This window comes from Podarcis melisellensis (assembly GCF_964234715.1).
Source record: "Podarcis melisellensis genome assembly, chromosome: 3".
Classification (NCBI taxonomy): domain Eukaryota; kingdom Metazoa; phylum Chordata; class Lepidosauria; order Squamata; family Lacertidae; genus Podarcis; species Podarcis melisellensis.
In genome coordinates, this window is record NC_138530.1 from 30,784,021 (window position 1) to 30,800,035 (window position 16,015).

Consider the following 16,015-nt stretch of genomic DNA (forward strand, 5'->3'; position numbering starts at 1 on the left):
TTATTATTTTTTATTGTTTACAAGTGTTAGTCTTACATGGCTGCTGTGAGCTTAGCCATAGTTTGCTTAGTGTTGCATCTGAACCCAGGGCTCGTGGTTTATTTTGTTCCAGACAAGCCATGAGCTGTAGCCAAGGTTTGTTCATGACTTGTTGCTCATGCTTTACCTGGGGAAGATAAACCATGATCTTGGGTTTGGACATAACACTAAGCCAAACCTTGGCTTTGCTTACAGCAGTGTAGCAGCAGGAGGACAGAAAGAGGAGCAAAGTAGCTGTGAGCTTCCTTCTGGAAGTCCATGTTTGTTCATTTGTGCTAAGCCATAGTTTGGCTTCATGTCATAAGCAAATGAGGCTGGCATGTGCCATCTGCTGTCTTTGCACCAGGCAGGCAAGTTGCCATGTGGTCTGCACAAATTTCACATATCTATGTCTCCCATGATCAATTGACTCACACGGTACAAGGAGCCCTTCCTCCACTCCCTACAATATACAAGTGGATATCCGTGTGTGTCCCCCATGGAATAGGTCTCTTTTAATGGATCATTTCCTCCAGCCCTTCCCTGAGGCCCACATTTTTTGTGATAACCAAGGAGCAATCAACCTGTGAGTGAGATAGGGCTATCATGTCCCTGAAGGCTTTGTTCAGCAACCTCTCAAAGCTTCTGCAGCGGATAGTCATGCCTCTTTGCTTTCTACCTGCATAGCTGTCACTGTTATTTGCTCAGTTTGTTTACTTAGGACTGGTAAGATTTATTCCAGGCAATACTTTGATTGGATGAAGTGAAATAAGAGGTGGGGGCAACATATCATGCAGCAGTTACTTATTAAGTGCCCCTTATTTTAAGTAAGGGCTCTTAATTTTTTTTAATAGGATTCTGGTACAAACTAGAAAAAGATAGGTTTATTTGAGCCAAACTTGAAGCAGGACTTTTTTACCCCGTTTCCCCCCCCCCCATTGTGTTTTTTAAAGGTTTTCTTGGGTGAAAAAGTACATACATTGTCTCCATTTTCAGATCATAATGTTCTTTCTGCAGATAAGTTATATTAAATGTGAGATTTTACTACTGTATACAGTATAAAGTTGGGGGAGACAAGGGGAGGGGGGAGAGAAGGGGGGCCTTCTATAAATGGTTAAGCCCTTATATGTTTGGTGTGATTCCTATGTGTACAGCTTTATGTTAGCAGAGATGGATTGTGCGGCATATTTATTTCAGGGGAAATGAACAGCACATAACTTGCAATGCTTCCAGACCTGCTCAGCTTGTGATGTGCCCAAGCCAATTCCTCAAGTTTTGCTATCCAAGGCATGCAGCTGAAATAGGTTTTTGAGACCCTAATATACAGGGCCTGTGTTTCATCCTGGATGTGCAAGTCTGTTCTATGCAGATACCACATTCTTCTAGGAAATATCCATATACTTCATCAGGTGTGAAGAACACACCTTGTGTTCAGTTGTGTGCACTGGTAAATAAGTGGACACATGTGCTTGTTACATGTGACATAGCACGTTCAATGTGCTTTTGGTTTTCTTTACGGATGCCATCTCTCTCTGTGTTAAGCGACGTCTAGAGAGGCACAAAACCAGCCTTTTATAAACAGTACTGTTTCTCCCTCATTCTAGAACATTACAGCACAATGAATGCTGTCTTAGAATTCCATCAAAACACAGGTACATGCCACGTTTAACATTTTGAACAGGTAGTCCAAGTTAATTGCTCTGTGCCTAGAGGGACTGGTTTGACTGTAAAAATAAACCAAACATTGTACAAATAAACCAAACCCCTCCATTGCTGGAACCCTGTACTGTATTACTTAAAAGAATTACACTGCTTTTTCTTAATTATCACCTATTTCTCTAAGCAATTTTCAATGGGCTTACTTCTGTCTGTCAGGGATAGATGAAACTGTAGTACAGAAGAGAATTTAAAATTTCAACAGACTCAATAGAACTTCCAATAAAACATGTGTAGGATGGGAGTGTTCATGTGAGATATGCCTTTATTTTTCTTTTAGACATTTACAAGTGAGACAAAGCTTTTGAAAATACAAATTAAAGATAAAGCAAAACAAAACAGATGTGAAAGGTAAGTTAACATAACATAACAGGCTACACCACTGGTCAATATTTACATTGCGATGTGTCTTCCAGTTCTGAGCTACAACTGCTTCTGCAGTCAAGAGTAAACGACTCAACAATTCTTTATGATTGCAATCTAAATATCTATCCACAAACATATTGAACATAATGAATGCTGGAGATGGATGTATTCATTGACCAGTAATTGCACAAATCTCTTGGTATACCAACTCCCAAAACACTTGTACCTGGGGACAATCCATCACATATGGAAGTATATATATCAACCATACCACAACCTCTCCAACATATAGGATAAGCATTAGGGTTTATCTAATGGGACGCGGGTTGCGCTGTGCTTTAAACCACTGTGCCGCTTGGACTTGCCGCTTGGAAGGTCGGTGGTTTGAGGCCCCGCGGCGGGGTAAGCTCCTGTTGTTCGTCCCAGCTCCTGCCAACCTAGCAGTTCGAAAGCACGTAGTGCTTCCCACTCCAGCGGGAAGGTAAACAGTGTTTCAGTGTGCTGCTCTGGCTTCACCAGAAGCGGCTTAGTCATGCTGGCCACATCACCCGGAAAAACTGTCTGCGGAAGCAGACAAACGCTGGCCCCCTCGGCCTGTTAAGCGAGATGAGCGGCGCAACCCCAGAGTCATTCACGACTGGACTTAACTGTCAGGGGTCCCTTTACCTTCCTTGGTGTCGAGTACAAATTATGCAGTATTTTCACCTACAGCTCCCTAGTAGTAGCAGATGTTGTTTTATATGCTGGCTTTAAGCACAAAGCATTCCAGTCATTTATTTCTATTTGTCTAACTAGCTCTTTTCCCCACCGTATATGTAGCAAATAAATTTACTCCTTATCAGATTCAAAGAGCCGGCTATAAATGTTAGAAACCAGCCCTCTTACCACTCCTGAGTAACTAACGATCTCCTTTTCAAATGCTGTAAGTTGATGTGCAGCAGCCTCTAAGAGCGCTGGGGATAAAAGAAAATATTAAAGTCGAGCCTGCAGTATCCAAGTGCACGTTACAGGTTCTGCCTTTCACATCGGGCTACAGTACATAATAAAAAATCAAACTTTTTGATTATTTACCGTGTGTGTGTGTATGTATAATTAAATTTGTATACTGCTCTTCATCTGCAGATCCCAGGGGTATTTCACGAGATAAAAATACAAGATAAAAAAACAAGAAGTTCGTTAAGTTTCTTGGTGCTTTGGACCCCTAAATACTGAAAAATGGTGCACACTTACTTGTAAGGTAGGCGTGTCCAGAATTGAGAGAGATTAACTGCACCCAGCAGCGGCTTCTAATAGTGCAGCTGCGAGACAAGAAGTCCTTCCCCGGGGGAGTTTCCCTTCGGGGCTGACTTTCGAAGCCATATAGGGCAAGAGAAGGTCCCAAGCTGAACCTGTGGCTTAGCAGCGCGAAACCCTTAGGGGCGCCATTGCAGACGCCGAGAGAAATGTTGAGGAGCAGTTCTCGAAAGTGCGGAGTTGTTTTCTGGTGGTGAAAGAAGTTTGGCAACGGAGGCAGGAAAGGGGACAAAGCAGACGTGGCCGGCTGCCTTCTGAAACTCAGCCGGGCCTCCTCTTGTCTCTCGCTCCCAACCTTCAGGGAACTAACCGACTTTCCTGACTGAAACGACCGCCTTCCTCCCCCGCGTCTCTTGCTCCCTCAGCCCTACTTCACTTCACCAAGTTAAAAAAGTATTATTACCGCGACGCAAGTATAAATTACAATAAATGTCAGCGGCAATTCACGGTGTCGCGTCATTATTATATTCAAGGCTAGCGTGGTTAACATAAAGGTGCTTCCCTTGAAGGAAGCCGCGGCGGCGTTTGAGCGGGGAGAGAGAAACGCGCACAAAGAAGGAAGGCAAAGCCCATATTCGAAAACCTCAATTCTAACTGCCCCCCCCGCACCCCGCCTCCTCCTCCAGACGCGGCTGCTAATCTGCGTGACGTCGCCGCTCATGGCAGCCAATGAGCTTGTGCTAAGGGGGACCTGGTACCGGCGGGAGGGGCGGGAGCTCCTCCTCCTCCTCTTCTTCTAGATGAGAAGCAGCAGCCGCGGCCGAGCAGCGGATTGCTGGCAGAGGCGTCTGGAGGGGTCGGACGTAGCAGGCCGAGGAGAGGCGACGGGGCTGGGTCCGCGCAAGAGCCATGGGGAACACCGTGGCTCGGGAGGATTTCGAGTGGGTTTATACGGACCAGCCGCACGCGGACCGGCGCAAGGAGATCCTAAGTAAGTGCGCACTTTCGCCGCCGCTCTCCTTTTGGTCTCGTCTTCCTCTCCCCCCCCCCCCTTTTCGCTGCGATGCCTTTTTGGGGCGAAGGCGCTCGAGTCCTCCTCCTCCCCGTTCCTTGGCTCCCCAGGAGGCCGGGCGTGGCAGGCAGACGCCTCCCGGTCTTGCTCCCGGCCTCCGCCCTTGGCGCCCCGCACCGACGCCTCTTGTCTTCGGCGGAGGAAGCCCCGACTTTCGCTTTCTCGGCGGAGTTCCCCACCGGGCCGACGGCGCTCCCTCCTTTGGGTCTTGGGTGATGGGGAGAGGAGTTGCCAGGGTTGGAGGGGAGCGAGCTGCCAACATCTGGAGAGACGCACTGCGTCACATCCGAAGGCCTGGGGGCGGCCACCCGCTACAAGCACGTTGCTGCTTTCCTTTCCCTTGTCTCCCCCCACACGCCGCTTTTTCTCTTTTCAGTTTCGAAATCTGCCTGCGCATAATATTCGGGGAGGTGGTTCAAAGCGACCTTGGTTAACTGAGGACTTCGCTATGCCCAGCTGGTGCTTGGTGGCAGCCAAACAGGCTTTGAAATGGTTTTCGCAGGGTGCAGTGCTTTTGCCAACATGAAGTCTGATGGGATCTTTAGATAAAAAGAGGTACAGTGGTACCTCGGGTTACATACACTTCAGGTTACATACGCTTCAGGTTACAGACTCATCTAACCCAGAAATAGTGCCTTGGTTTAAGAACTTTGCTTCAGGATGAGAACAGAAATTGTGCAGCGGCAGCAGGAGGCCCCATTAGCTAAAGTGGTGCTTCAGGTTATGAACAGTTTCAGGTTAAGAACGGACCTCTGGAACGAATTAAGTACTTAACCCGAGGTACCACTATATATAAATCAGAATAAATGCTGATGATGGTGGTTTTCAAATTTCCTACGGGCAGAGGACACTCCCCGTCTCTCCATCTTTGATTCTTACTTTTGGAGCTCTCATCTGTTTCCTGTTTCCAGGGAACATTCTAAGGTGGACTTTTGATGTGTAGGACTGCGTAGGCCTACTAGACCTAGATATTGCCATGGCAAATGTGGTAGTAACTTGGAACGTCCAAACATTCTGTGGGTTGTGAGAGAAGATAAAAGAAAGGGAGTTGTTCTTCATACCCTGCTGTTAGTGCTGCCTTCAGTGATGTGCTCAAAGTGTACCCTGGCAAAATGACTAAAATATACCCCACGCTGAAGGGTGTGGAAAGGACAACGTCTGCATTTACTATATAATAGAGTGTGGGTTTAATTCCTTGGTCAGCTACTAGCTTTTCAGTAGGCTGTCTCTCTATGAAGGAATGGATGGCTGTAGTCTAGTTTGCAAGCACAATTAAAATGGTCTGCCAACAGGCTGCAAGAGGGGGTCACTTTACTTTTGCCACTGGCATTCTGTTGCTGGATTTAGCCAATGAGTGAAGTTGCTCAACCATCTCAGTTTCTTGATGGAGGAAAAGTGTGGGAGACCCTGTCACTGTATTTGGAAGCTCAGGTTTTAGGTTGATCGTAGAGGTTTCTTTCACATGCTAAGGTGTTTTATACTCTTGGTTAGCAAACAAGAAGCTAGGAGAGTGGTTCCTGAGAAGCATCAGTAGGAGATAACGATCAAATTATACACTAAAAATGCCATTCACAAGTACACATGTCTTTCTATTTCCTTTGTCTCAAAAAAAGATCAGACTCCTGGTGTACAGACCTATTATGCAACTGTGTATGCAAATACAAACCAGCTTATTTTAGTAGCAGGGTAGTCCTATTTTTCATACCAAGTAGGAGTACTTTGACATGGAACCAGTGGGCCGCACACTGCCTTGCCCTGTGCAGGGGTGTCCTCACACTGCCTTCCCAAAGCTGGCTAAGGCGGGCACTGGGCTTTGGGAAGGAGGCACAAGGCTCTGGCAGGGTCCTAGAGCCCTCCGACCTCTTTCCAAAAAGTTAAAAGGTGCTAACTAGGCTTTGGGAAGGAGGTGGGACAGGAGGGCTCAAGGACCCTGCAAGAGCCCTTATGTCTCCTTCCCAAAGCCCTGCACCTTGCTTACCTTGTTTTGGGAAAGGGGGGGGGGAGCATAAAATGTTGCTGAGGGCTGCCATAAAAACCACTTTGGACCACCCAGTTTTACTATGTGAATTCATCTTCTACACAATCAATATTTTTTTCTTGTGCAGAATGGAGAGCCTCTGGGTTGCTTGTATCACTGAAGACTTTTTGTTAGACACAGAGGGTGGCTTCAACTACATTTTACCCACAGTGGACCTATCAAAATTAATGAACACAACTAAGCTAGGTCCATCAACTTCAATGGGTCTACTATTCAGGAAACTTAGTTTGAGTGCCACCTAGAGTGTAGAATTTAAGTTGGTGCTGAGGAGATTGCTCTTGTTAGTGTAAGCCTCTTTTTTGCTTGCATGATGAAACAGTCTCCCTACTCCTCCCTCTGCGTGCTGTTCTGTGGGCTCTCCTGAATCCCCCTCCCCAAACAGTTTGGAGGGAGGAGAGAAAAGCCTTCCTATGCTAGTGGGAGTTGTTGACTTGACTCCTGCCACAGCAACTGATGTCTTCAACATACTCATAAAGACCACTCCCAATAACTTCATGTAGATACTAAAAAGTATTGAGGGCAAAATACAGTCCTGTGACACAACTGCTTGTGGTGGACACACATATAATCCCCTGAATCCTGCTCTGTAATGAGTGGAGCGAATGTGAAATTGTGCCCCAGCTCATGAAGATGATCCAAGAGTACAACATGGTCGATTATATCAAAAGCCACTGAGAGATCAACAGGGTTACAGTTCCCTTGTCTATCTCCCAAATACGGACCTCTGTCAGAGCAACTAAGGCTGATTCCATCCCCAGACTGGGCCTGAACCATTATGGCAGAGATGCTGTTGTTGTGCCTGTACTTCATTCATGTGGTTTTTACAGTAGTCTGCAGAGTTGTACTAAAGCACCCTGTATGTATTTAAACTTTTAACATGTATAGAATCCAATTATAAGACTCAATTGTGGTATGATCTTCAAAGAGTATTTGTCTATTGACAGCAGTTATTGAAACTTTCTCTTTTCCTCCCAACAGGTAAACATCCAGAAATAAAAACTTTGATGAAACCAGACTACAGCTTGATCTGGATAGCTACACTGATGGTCCTTGCACAGCTAGTTGCCCTTTACCTAGTTAAAGATTTGGAGTGGAAATGGGTTATATTTTGGTCATATGTGTTTGGCAGTTGTCTTGATCATTCCATGACTCTGGCTATTCATGAGATTGCCCACAACAGTGCCTTTGGCAATGGTAAACCTCTGTGGAATCGATGGCTTGGAATGTTTGCCAATCTTGCACTTGGCGTCCCATACTCTGTATCCTTCAAGAGATATCACATGGATCACCATCGTTATCTTGGCGGTGAAGGAGTTGATGTGGACATTCCTCTTCCCATTGAAGGATGGTTTTTCTGTACCCGTATTCGAAAATTCTTTTGGATTATTCTTCAGCCCCTATTCTATGCTATTCGGCCTCTTTTTATTAATCCCAAACCAATCTCTCGACTTGAAATAATGAATTTGTCAATTCAATTTCTCTTTGATGTTATGGTATACTATGTCTTTGGAGTAAAATCACTTGTCTACCTGATAACAGCAGCTCTGCTTGGGCTAGGCTTGCACCCTATTTCAGGACACTTCATAGCCGAACATTACATGTTTTTAAAGGGATATGAAACATATTCCTACTATGGTCCGCTTAATAAACTTACATTCAACGTAGGCTACCATAATGAACACCACGACTTCCCTAATGTTCCTGGGAAAAACCTTCCACTGGTGAGTACATTATAGTGTCCATTTACAAGTATTTTAAAATAATGGATTGCTGGTATTCCACCACAGTGTGGTGATTTGCTGATGTAGGTTGGCAAATATATTATGGCTGTAAATTTTGATTAAAGTGGTTTATCTTGATCCAAAGCATATTTTCAGACCAGCATTTAGAATCATAGCAAAAGGCTAAACACAATACCTTGTGTCAACTATACCAATATACCAATGAGATATATTCAGCTACTAAGACATTTACGGAGGTTGTTTAGCTGCAGAGATGTGGTCGTTGCTCCTAATGCTTAAAGCTCAGATACAGCTGGATAGACTATTAATGTTGACTCCCTTGCACAGCCCCAAACCTGACCTTGAAACATAACCTGTTACTTCTACAAAACGGCCTTAGTGTTTGTTTAACCTGCTCCTCTTCAAAGGAAATATACTTTTTGTACCTGCTGCCTGACTAGGAATTTATGCAGTGAATGAATGTTGGATATTGCATGTATGACCAGCGCACTAAAGCTGCATTCTGTCTGTGCAGGTTTTTTAAAAGTTTTTTTTAAAACCCCTCCTATTTTGGGTATATTAGTCATTTTCAGTAAAGAGTTTGTCTTTGTTGTGCTTTAGGGATAAAAAGTACTGTCAAGTGATTGGCTCAAGAGTGGAAAACTGCTGGCCCCCTGCATTTGTGAGGTTGCAATTTCCATTCTGCCTCTGCAGGCATGACCAGTGACTAGGTTTCCAATCCCTGCTTTAGATCTTTTAAAGCTGAAGAGGAATGTTTATTTTAAATTCACAATATTGTTTTTATCTAATTTATGTTAATATATCATTTATGTTCCTAAGTGGTGTACATAAAAACAAGCCATAGAAAATGGGACAGTGAAAGAATACAAGGTATCATAAAACCTAATACTACAGTAAACGTGTGAAGGAACAAGGAAGTCTTAGTTGTGGGCTGGCAGTTCAGCAGGAAAGACTACCTGTCTAATCTCAGTTGGCATGGAGTTCCACAGCTTTGCACCCGTCATGCTGAATTCACGGCTTCCAGTAGTTACTAGTTGTACATCTGAGCTACAAGGGACCTCCAACAGGGACTTCTCCAAAGATTGCAGAGGTCAAGCAAGGATATAAGGGATCAGGCAGTGTAGTTGTGTGGGTAGACTCATGTGCTTGGTATGTTAAAATGAGGTGGGGTTACTGCTTCTAAAACTGGCTATTTAATGTCCATCTGACAAAACTTTTTTCTAAATAACATTGGTTTTTTTTAATTGCAGCTGAAGAAAATGGCCCCTGAATACTATGATCATCTGCCACAGTATAACTCCTGGGCAAAAGTGCTTTATGATTTTGTGATGGATGACACTATCAGCCCTTATTCACGCATGAAAAGGCATTTAAAAGGTGAAGTGAAATTGGAGTGAAAAAAAAAATTCTCTGCCACCTCCAAGGACATAGACTCATGGAAGCTGGTACAAAGGTTTCGTTTGATCAGGATGTATTTGCTTTGTATCTTAACCTAGTCTGGACTATGAATATATATGGATTACAATCTAGAACAAGATCTCTGAATTAAATATTGCTGGAAATAGAACATTCCAAGCTATTTGCTTTATTTGATATAATTAAAGTTTAAAATATAACTTGCTGTATGCACAATGCTAGTATTAATGTTACATAATGTGTTTCAGTTGCTACTCACTCGAACACTGGATTGTTCTTCAGGCCATTAATGTACCAGTGGTGTATCTTGGTTGTTTTGTACTTGCTGCCACAACTTTGGCTCTTCGATGTTTTGCTGACAAAACATTAATTTCCAAATTAAATTGCAGAATTGTTTTAGTTAGTGTAGATGCTGGAAAAAATGGCTGGCTGCAACTCCTTCTAAATTGAGGTATGTCTTGGCCAATCCAAGTGCTAACCTAACTGATGGATTTACAATTGCTGCTATAAAGTATATATCCATTAAATCATGCTAGTGTTCATGCAACTTCAAAATAGACAGGGATATGAATACCAACTTTTGACTGCCTAATGCCCTGCATTTCATGAAGCTAAATTATCATTTCCTGCAGCAGGCTCTTTCCCTGAGTATAGCTCTGCATTCCCTCTTTTCTGCATCTGTACAAAAGAGCTATGCCCTGCCTTCAAACGGATGCTTCTTTGCAAACAGACTAGATCTCCTGAAGTTTAGAAACAGTATAGTAGAGCCTACGTGTGTCGTGGTAACCATCTTGTGCTATCTTAGCTGGGACAAGAGCTGGAGTGTCGGTTGTTGACTGCAGGTAGCAAGTTTATAAAAGGTATGAAACATTGACTGTGAGAATGCAAGTACCTCCTACAAAGGAGTATATGAAAGCTGTTTTTTTTTTAAAAAAAACCAAACTCTTGGGCACTTGAATAAAGATGATATTAGTGACGTTTAACAAATGTGTGGAATGTTCTTGGGGAAAGCAAATTCTATCTGCTTCCTAATCTCTGGGAAGCAGAGGATTTTCTCATGATTATGCAATGTTTTTAAAGCTATGTCAGTGATATAGGCAGCACATTCATGCAACTTAATTAATGCCTTACACCTACAGATCCTTGCATGCAGCAATACACTTGGTGCACTGCAGTGAGGATCTTTTCATTGTCAAGATAATTCATTCCTGGTGGATTAAAGTACAGATTTTGCGGGGGCTTGGCTTGAGTCTTGCTTCAGCTCTTTCATCCAAGATTACCTAGCCTCCCTTTGTTTTAGTCATACTTGTAAAACCTGCAAGGTAAGGAACGTGCAATTTTTAAAACCAAACATGCAAACTTCTTCAAAATTATCCCCACAGAGGAAACAGCTATTTTCCCTTTAGTTGTCACTATTTTTCTTTAGTTTGGCACATTTCCCAGAAGAAGGAAGCAAGCCAGTAAACCTGTGGCTCATTTGCAAACGAGCTCCTCGCTGCTCCCCCAGTCCCCAGATTCCTACACATAGAAAACTAGAATGGCAGAGAGAGATCCAGGCCAGAATGTTACTCTTGCTTTTGTTGGAATAATATGAATCCTCATCTGGAGTCTAAAGAGGTGCAGTCTAAACTAGGTTACTACCTCAATGTGAGAACTACACTGCTTCCCAGGAGTCCGTTGTGGAGCAGTTGTTTCAGTCATAATGTACAATGGAAATCTAAAGCAATTAACAGATGTCAACCCACTGATCTAATGGGACTCTTGTTTTCCCAACTATCAACTTCATCAAGCGCCTACTCTTGTAGCCTACCAGAGAAACATAATGCTGTACCTTCCAGATTGTACTACAAGCTGCAGTTGCAAGTGGCCGTTCCTCATCTGCAGCAGCAGTTGAAAGTTGTCTGGATTAAAGAGGAAGTTGGAGCTTGTGATGTTTTTCAAGCAGAAACTGAATTTCAACTATGCCTCGATACAATCTGCACATGTGACTTGTTTTAGAGAAACGCATGCTGGCTCTTAGTAACCACAACATCCTTTTCTAAGTGCCCACAGACCAACTGCTTAATTATCTGTTCTAGGACCTTTCCAGGTATCAAAAGTCAACCTGACCAGTCAGTTGCTGTTATTATATAAATTTAATTAGTTAATAATAATAATAACAACAATAATATTACCCACCCACAGGGTGGTTTACTATATAAAGTTGTTGGACTTGAAACAATTTGCTTGGGTCCTCCCCATGAGTCTCATCCCACCAAGTTTCAGCAATGCCTGTTACATCATATTTGCCACCCTGCATTAAGAATACAGGTTAATCTTGTTCAGATTAATCCCATGCTCTAGGAGTTAGAATAATAATAATTAATAATAATAATAATAATAATAATAATAATAATAAATAATTTTTATTTATACCCCGCTCTCCCCAGCCAAGGCCGGGCTCAGGGTGGCTAACAAGCAATAATAAAAACAAGTTGAATGAATACAACTTAAAAACAACATTAAAATATTGAAACATTAAAATGCAGCCTCATCGGAGGAGGAGAAAGGAAAAAGAAAAAAAAAGAAAGAGGAGAAGGGAATCAGACTGGCTCCAAGCCAAAGGTCAGGCGGAACAACTCTGTCTTACAGGCCCTGCAGAAAGAAATCAGATCCTGCAGGGCCTTGGTCTCATGAGGCAGAGCATTCCACCAGGCTGGAGCCAGTGTTGAAAAGGCCCTGGCTCTGGTTGAAGCTAATCTAACTTCCTTAGGGCTCGGGACCACTAGGGTGTTGCTATTTATGGACCTTGAGGCTCTCCGTGGGGCATACCAGGAGAGGCAGTCCCGTACGTACGAGGGTCCTAGGCCATGAAGGGCTTTAAAGGTCAAAACCAGCACCTTAAATCTGACCCTGTACTCTACTGGGAGTCAGTGCAGTTTGAAAAGCACTGGGTGAATATGCTCCCACGGCAGAAACCCTGTGAGGAGCCTCGCTGCAGCATTCTGCACCTGCTGGAGTTTCTGGGACAGCTTCAAGGGCAGCCCCGCGTAGAGCAACTTACAGTAGTCAAGCCTGGAGGTGACCATCGCATGGATCACTGTGGCCAGGTTGGAGCGGGAAAGGTAAGGGATGAACTGCTTGATGCGGCGAAGGTGGAAAAATGTCGCCTTAGCTGTTGCTGTAACCTGCGCCTCCATGGAAAGGGAGGCGTCAAGGATTACACCCAAACTCTTAATGGAAGGCAATGGCACTAATTGGGCCCCCGCAAGAGAAGAGAGTTGGTCCCTCATCCCCATGCCATCCTGACCCAGCCATAGGACCTCTGTCTTCAAAGGATTTACTTTCAATCGGCTCCCACGAAACCATCCAGCCACAGCTTCCAACCATCTGGTCAGTGTGTCCGGGTGTGAGTCGGTGTGGCCATCCATCAGCAGATAGAGCTGAGTGTCATCAGCATATTGGTGACAGCCCAGCCCAAAGCTCCGGATAATCTGGGCAAGGGGGCGCATAAAGATGTTAAAAAGCATTGGGGAGAGGATTGCGCTCTGCGGCACTCTACACACCAAGGAGTGGCGCGATGACATCTCCCTCCCTAGTGCCACCCTTTGTCCCCCAACCAGAGATAAAAGAGCACAGCCATTTACGGGCTATGCCCTGTATTCCCACGTTGGCGAGGTGGTGGTCCAGATCATGATCGACCATGTCAAAGGCTGCTGACAAATCTAAAAGGATCAGCAGTCCTGACCCGCCTCGATCCAGTTGTCTACGGAGATCATCTGTTAGGGCAACCAGGGCTGTCTCGGTCCCGAAACCAGGACGGAACCCAGACTGAAATGGATCTAAAGCCGATGTCTCCTCCAGAAACCTACCAAGCTGTTCAGCAACCGCTCTCAGTCACTTTACCTAAATATGGAAGATTTGAAACTGGGCAGTAATTGGATAGGTCTAAAGGATCTAGTGAAGTTTTCTTTAAGAGCGGGCACACCACTACTTCCTTCAGTTCCCCTGGGAATGTCCCCGTGCCAAGAGGTATAGAGAAAATTGAAATCATGAGGCAGTCCCTCCAGCTGCTTCCATACTGTTTCCCCCCCTGCAAATGGGGAGGCAGGTGTGATTATGCCCATGAGCCAGAGGTTTCCCTAATACTTGTTTTTATTATCCTGGGAGAAGACATGGTTGATGAGCTAGCTATGAGTATACACTGCAGAATTTTGATGCAGGTCACACTTGTGATCTATTACCACCTCTTTTTTGCTGAATGCATTTTACACAGTTGCCAACAGAGCCAAGATTTACCAGCAAGGTATGAGTAATACAAGTTGAGGTAGAAAAGTAAATGCTTAATGCATATGGAAGCCTAGTCATGGGCTTTTTTACTCTCAATCCAAAGCTTTATGCTTACATCTGCAGTTAGTGAAAATGAAAGATGTATGGAACAGCCAATGGACTTATATTTCAATAGAATTTAGAAAGGCCATGAAGAATTGGCAGAACTTGGAAAAAGCAAATAGAGGAATGTGGTGAGGCGGTGAGCAGGGGAGGTCAAGAGAAGAATAGGGATAGTCAAGTTGAATGGTGAGAGAGGTATTAGGACAGTAGAGGAAATACTATGGCTAACCCCACCCCCACGCTCTCTGCCTACTGAATCCACCTCTACTCATACCCTCAATGCAGCCCTTTCTGTGTCCTTCCCTTAAGTACCCATCCTCATGCTGCCCTATCACCTCTGGCACAGGAAAAAGGATAGCAAGTGCATTCCTGTACAGTGGTACCTCGGGTTACATACGCTTCAGGTTACATACGCTTCAGGTTACAGACTGCACTAACCCAGCAATAGTACCTTGGGTTAAGAACTTTGCTTCAGGATGAGAACAGAAATCGTGCAGCGGCGGCGCAGCAGCATCAGGAGGCCCCATTAGCTAAAGTGGTGCTTCAGGAACAACTTAACAGTTTCAGGTTAAGAACAGACCTCCAGAACGAATTAAGTTCTTAACCAGAGGTACCACTGTACCCTATATCAATCTGCTTTGTTACAATATAGGAATATATTCTTCGAAAATCCTCACAAAGTTCACTGACCAGGGGCTCTGATTTTGTGCATGCTTACTTGGAATCACCATTGCTTTCAGTGGAACCTATGTGCAAGTAAGCATGTACAGAATTGGGCTAGATGAATTGCGCTGATTCAAGGTTTCTGATAACTCAATGCTGCAGTTGCAAGATAAGTCAGTCCCAAGGACACACTTCCTTCAGAGCTCATCTTCAAAGCCACATGACAAGAGAAGGTCCCAAGCCCATACTCATAAAAACCTGTGAATAAAATAAAAATAAAATAAAAAATACCGCTGCCTTTCCCAGCACTTCTAATATTGGATACCTTTAGCATATTCAGGAATCAAAGTTTTGTGTCTCTTGTAGGAAATGTTTACTTTTTTGTGCATGCAACTTGAGTAGTGCTGAAGTAGCAAAAATGAGGCAGCTATGCAAAAGGAAATGTGAGGAGCAGTTCTTAAGCGTGGCGAAGACTTTTGGAAGTATGAAAACTGCGGCAGGGAAGAAGTAAAAGCAAGGGTCACTGTCCTCTGAAACTCAGCCAGGCCTCTCGTCATGTGCTCCCACTTTTCTGACTGAACCAGCACCCTCTCTCCATGCTTCTTCAACCCTACGTCACTGTTAAAAAATAATATTACTAATTACAATTTGTACAGTATCATGTTAATGACAATTCATGGTATGGCATAATTGTGACTACTGCTGGGCACAAGATATAGCTCATAATATGTTGGAAGACTAGGAAAGGTTGTGGAAAACCGATTTAAAATTTACAGATTGTTCTTTGCTGAAAGAAAATTACATGAAAATGATATATAGGCGGTATATAACACCAGTGCAGATAGGAAGGATGTATAAAACTGCTTCAAATATATGCTGGAAATGCAAGGAAATAGAAGGGACTTTTTACCCTATGTGGTGGGACTGTAGTAAGATTAATTTTGGGGGGGAAATGATATACAACGAGCTGAAGAAAATGTTCCAATTAACATTTGTAAAAAAAACCTGAAGCATCTTTGTTAGGGATTGTAGGAAAATACCTGCTAAGGAAATTCAAAAATATATTTATGTATGCGACAATGGCAAGAGTCTTAATAGCACTAGGATGGAAGAATGAGGAAATCCCGACCAAAGAATTGTGGCAAAAGAAACTGATGGATTATGCGGAATTGGTGAAATTGACACACAAACTACGTGATAAGGACAACTGTGATTTTAAAGAAGGGGAACCTTTTACAAAGTACTTAAAGAAACTACAAAATGAACTGGACTCCTTGGCAGGTTTTGAATAAACATACAAAAAAAATTATTGGTAACATATTGATAGATTAATTAAGGATTTTTACAACTTTATAATATGCAGAGAATAACATGTGCTGA

At 43.6% G+C, this 16,015-nt stretch overlaps 1 protein-coding gene and 1 long non-coding RNA gene across 3 annotated transcripts in view; one reads left to right on the forward strand and one right to left on the reverse strand.

The window, feature by feature from the left end:
* The window catches only part of LOC309365978, a 31,362-nt gene extending 27,349 nt beyond the window's left edge, over positions 1 to 4,013 (reverse strand). Inside the window, exons 1-3 of one of the 2 annotated variants that reach the window (XR_014166343.1) lie at positions 3,818 to 4,013; positions 2,986 to 3,053; positions 1,982 to 2,537 (exon numbers count right to left, since the gene is read on the reverse strand). This is a non-coding gene — a long non-coding RNA (uncharacterized lncRNA). Of the gene's footprint in view, positions 1 to 1,981; positions 2,538 to 2,985; positions 3,054 to 3,817 lie in introns of those variants that run through there. The other variant, XR_014166342.1, reaches the window with a different exon arrangement.
* A 107-nt stretch (positions 4,014 to 4,120) lies between these two features.
* Positions 4,121 to 10,588, forward strand: LOC309365826 (sphingolipid delta(4)-desaturase DES1-like). The gene is made up of 3 exons (XM_081904332.1): positions 4,121 to 4,324; positions 7,422 to 8,164; positions 9,436 to 10,588. The coding sequence occupies exons 1-3, from the start codon at positions 4,243 to 4,245 to the stop codon at positions 9,580 to 9,582; spliced, it is 972 nt and encodes a 323-aa protein (XP_081760458.1). The 5' UTR covers positions 4,121 to 4,242; the 3' UTR covers positions 9,583 to 10,588.
* The last annotated feature ends 5,427 nt before the right edge of the window (positions 10,589 to 16,015 follow it).

What these genes read in the sequence shown, in the direction of transcription:
- LOC309365826 (XM_081904332.1), top strand. Translation starts at nt 4,243, where the DNA reads ATGGGGAACACCGTGGCTCGGGAGGATTTCGAGTGGGTTTATACGGAC. An exon ending in CCGGCGCAAGGAGATCCTAA is followed by an intron (nt 4,325 to 7,421) that starts GTAAGTGCGCAC and finishes TCCTCCCAACAG; the next exon opens with GTAAACATCCAGAAATAAAA. An exon ending in CTGGGAAAAACCTTCCACTG is followed by an intron (nt 8,165 to 9,435) that starts GTGAGTACATTA and finishes TTTTAATTGCAG; the next exon opens with CTGAAGAAAATGGCCCCTGA.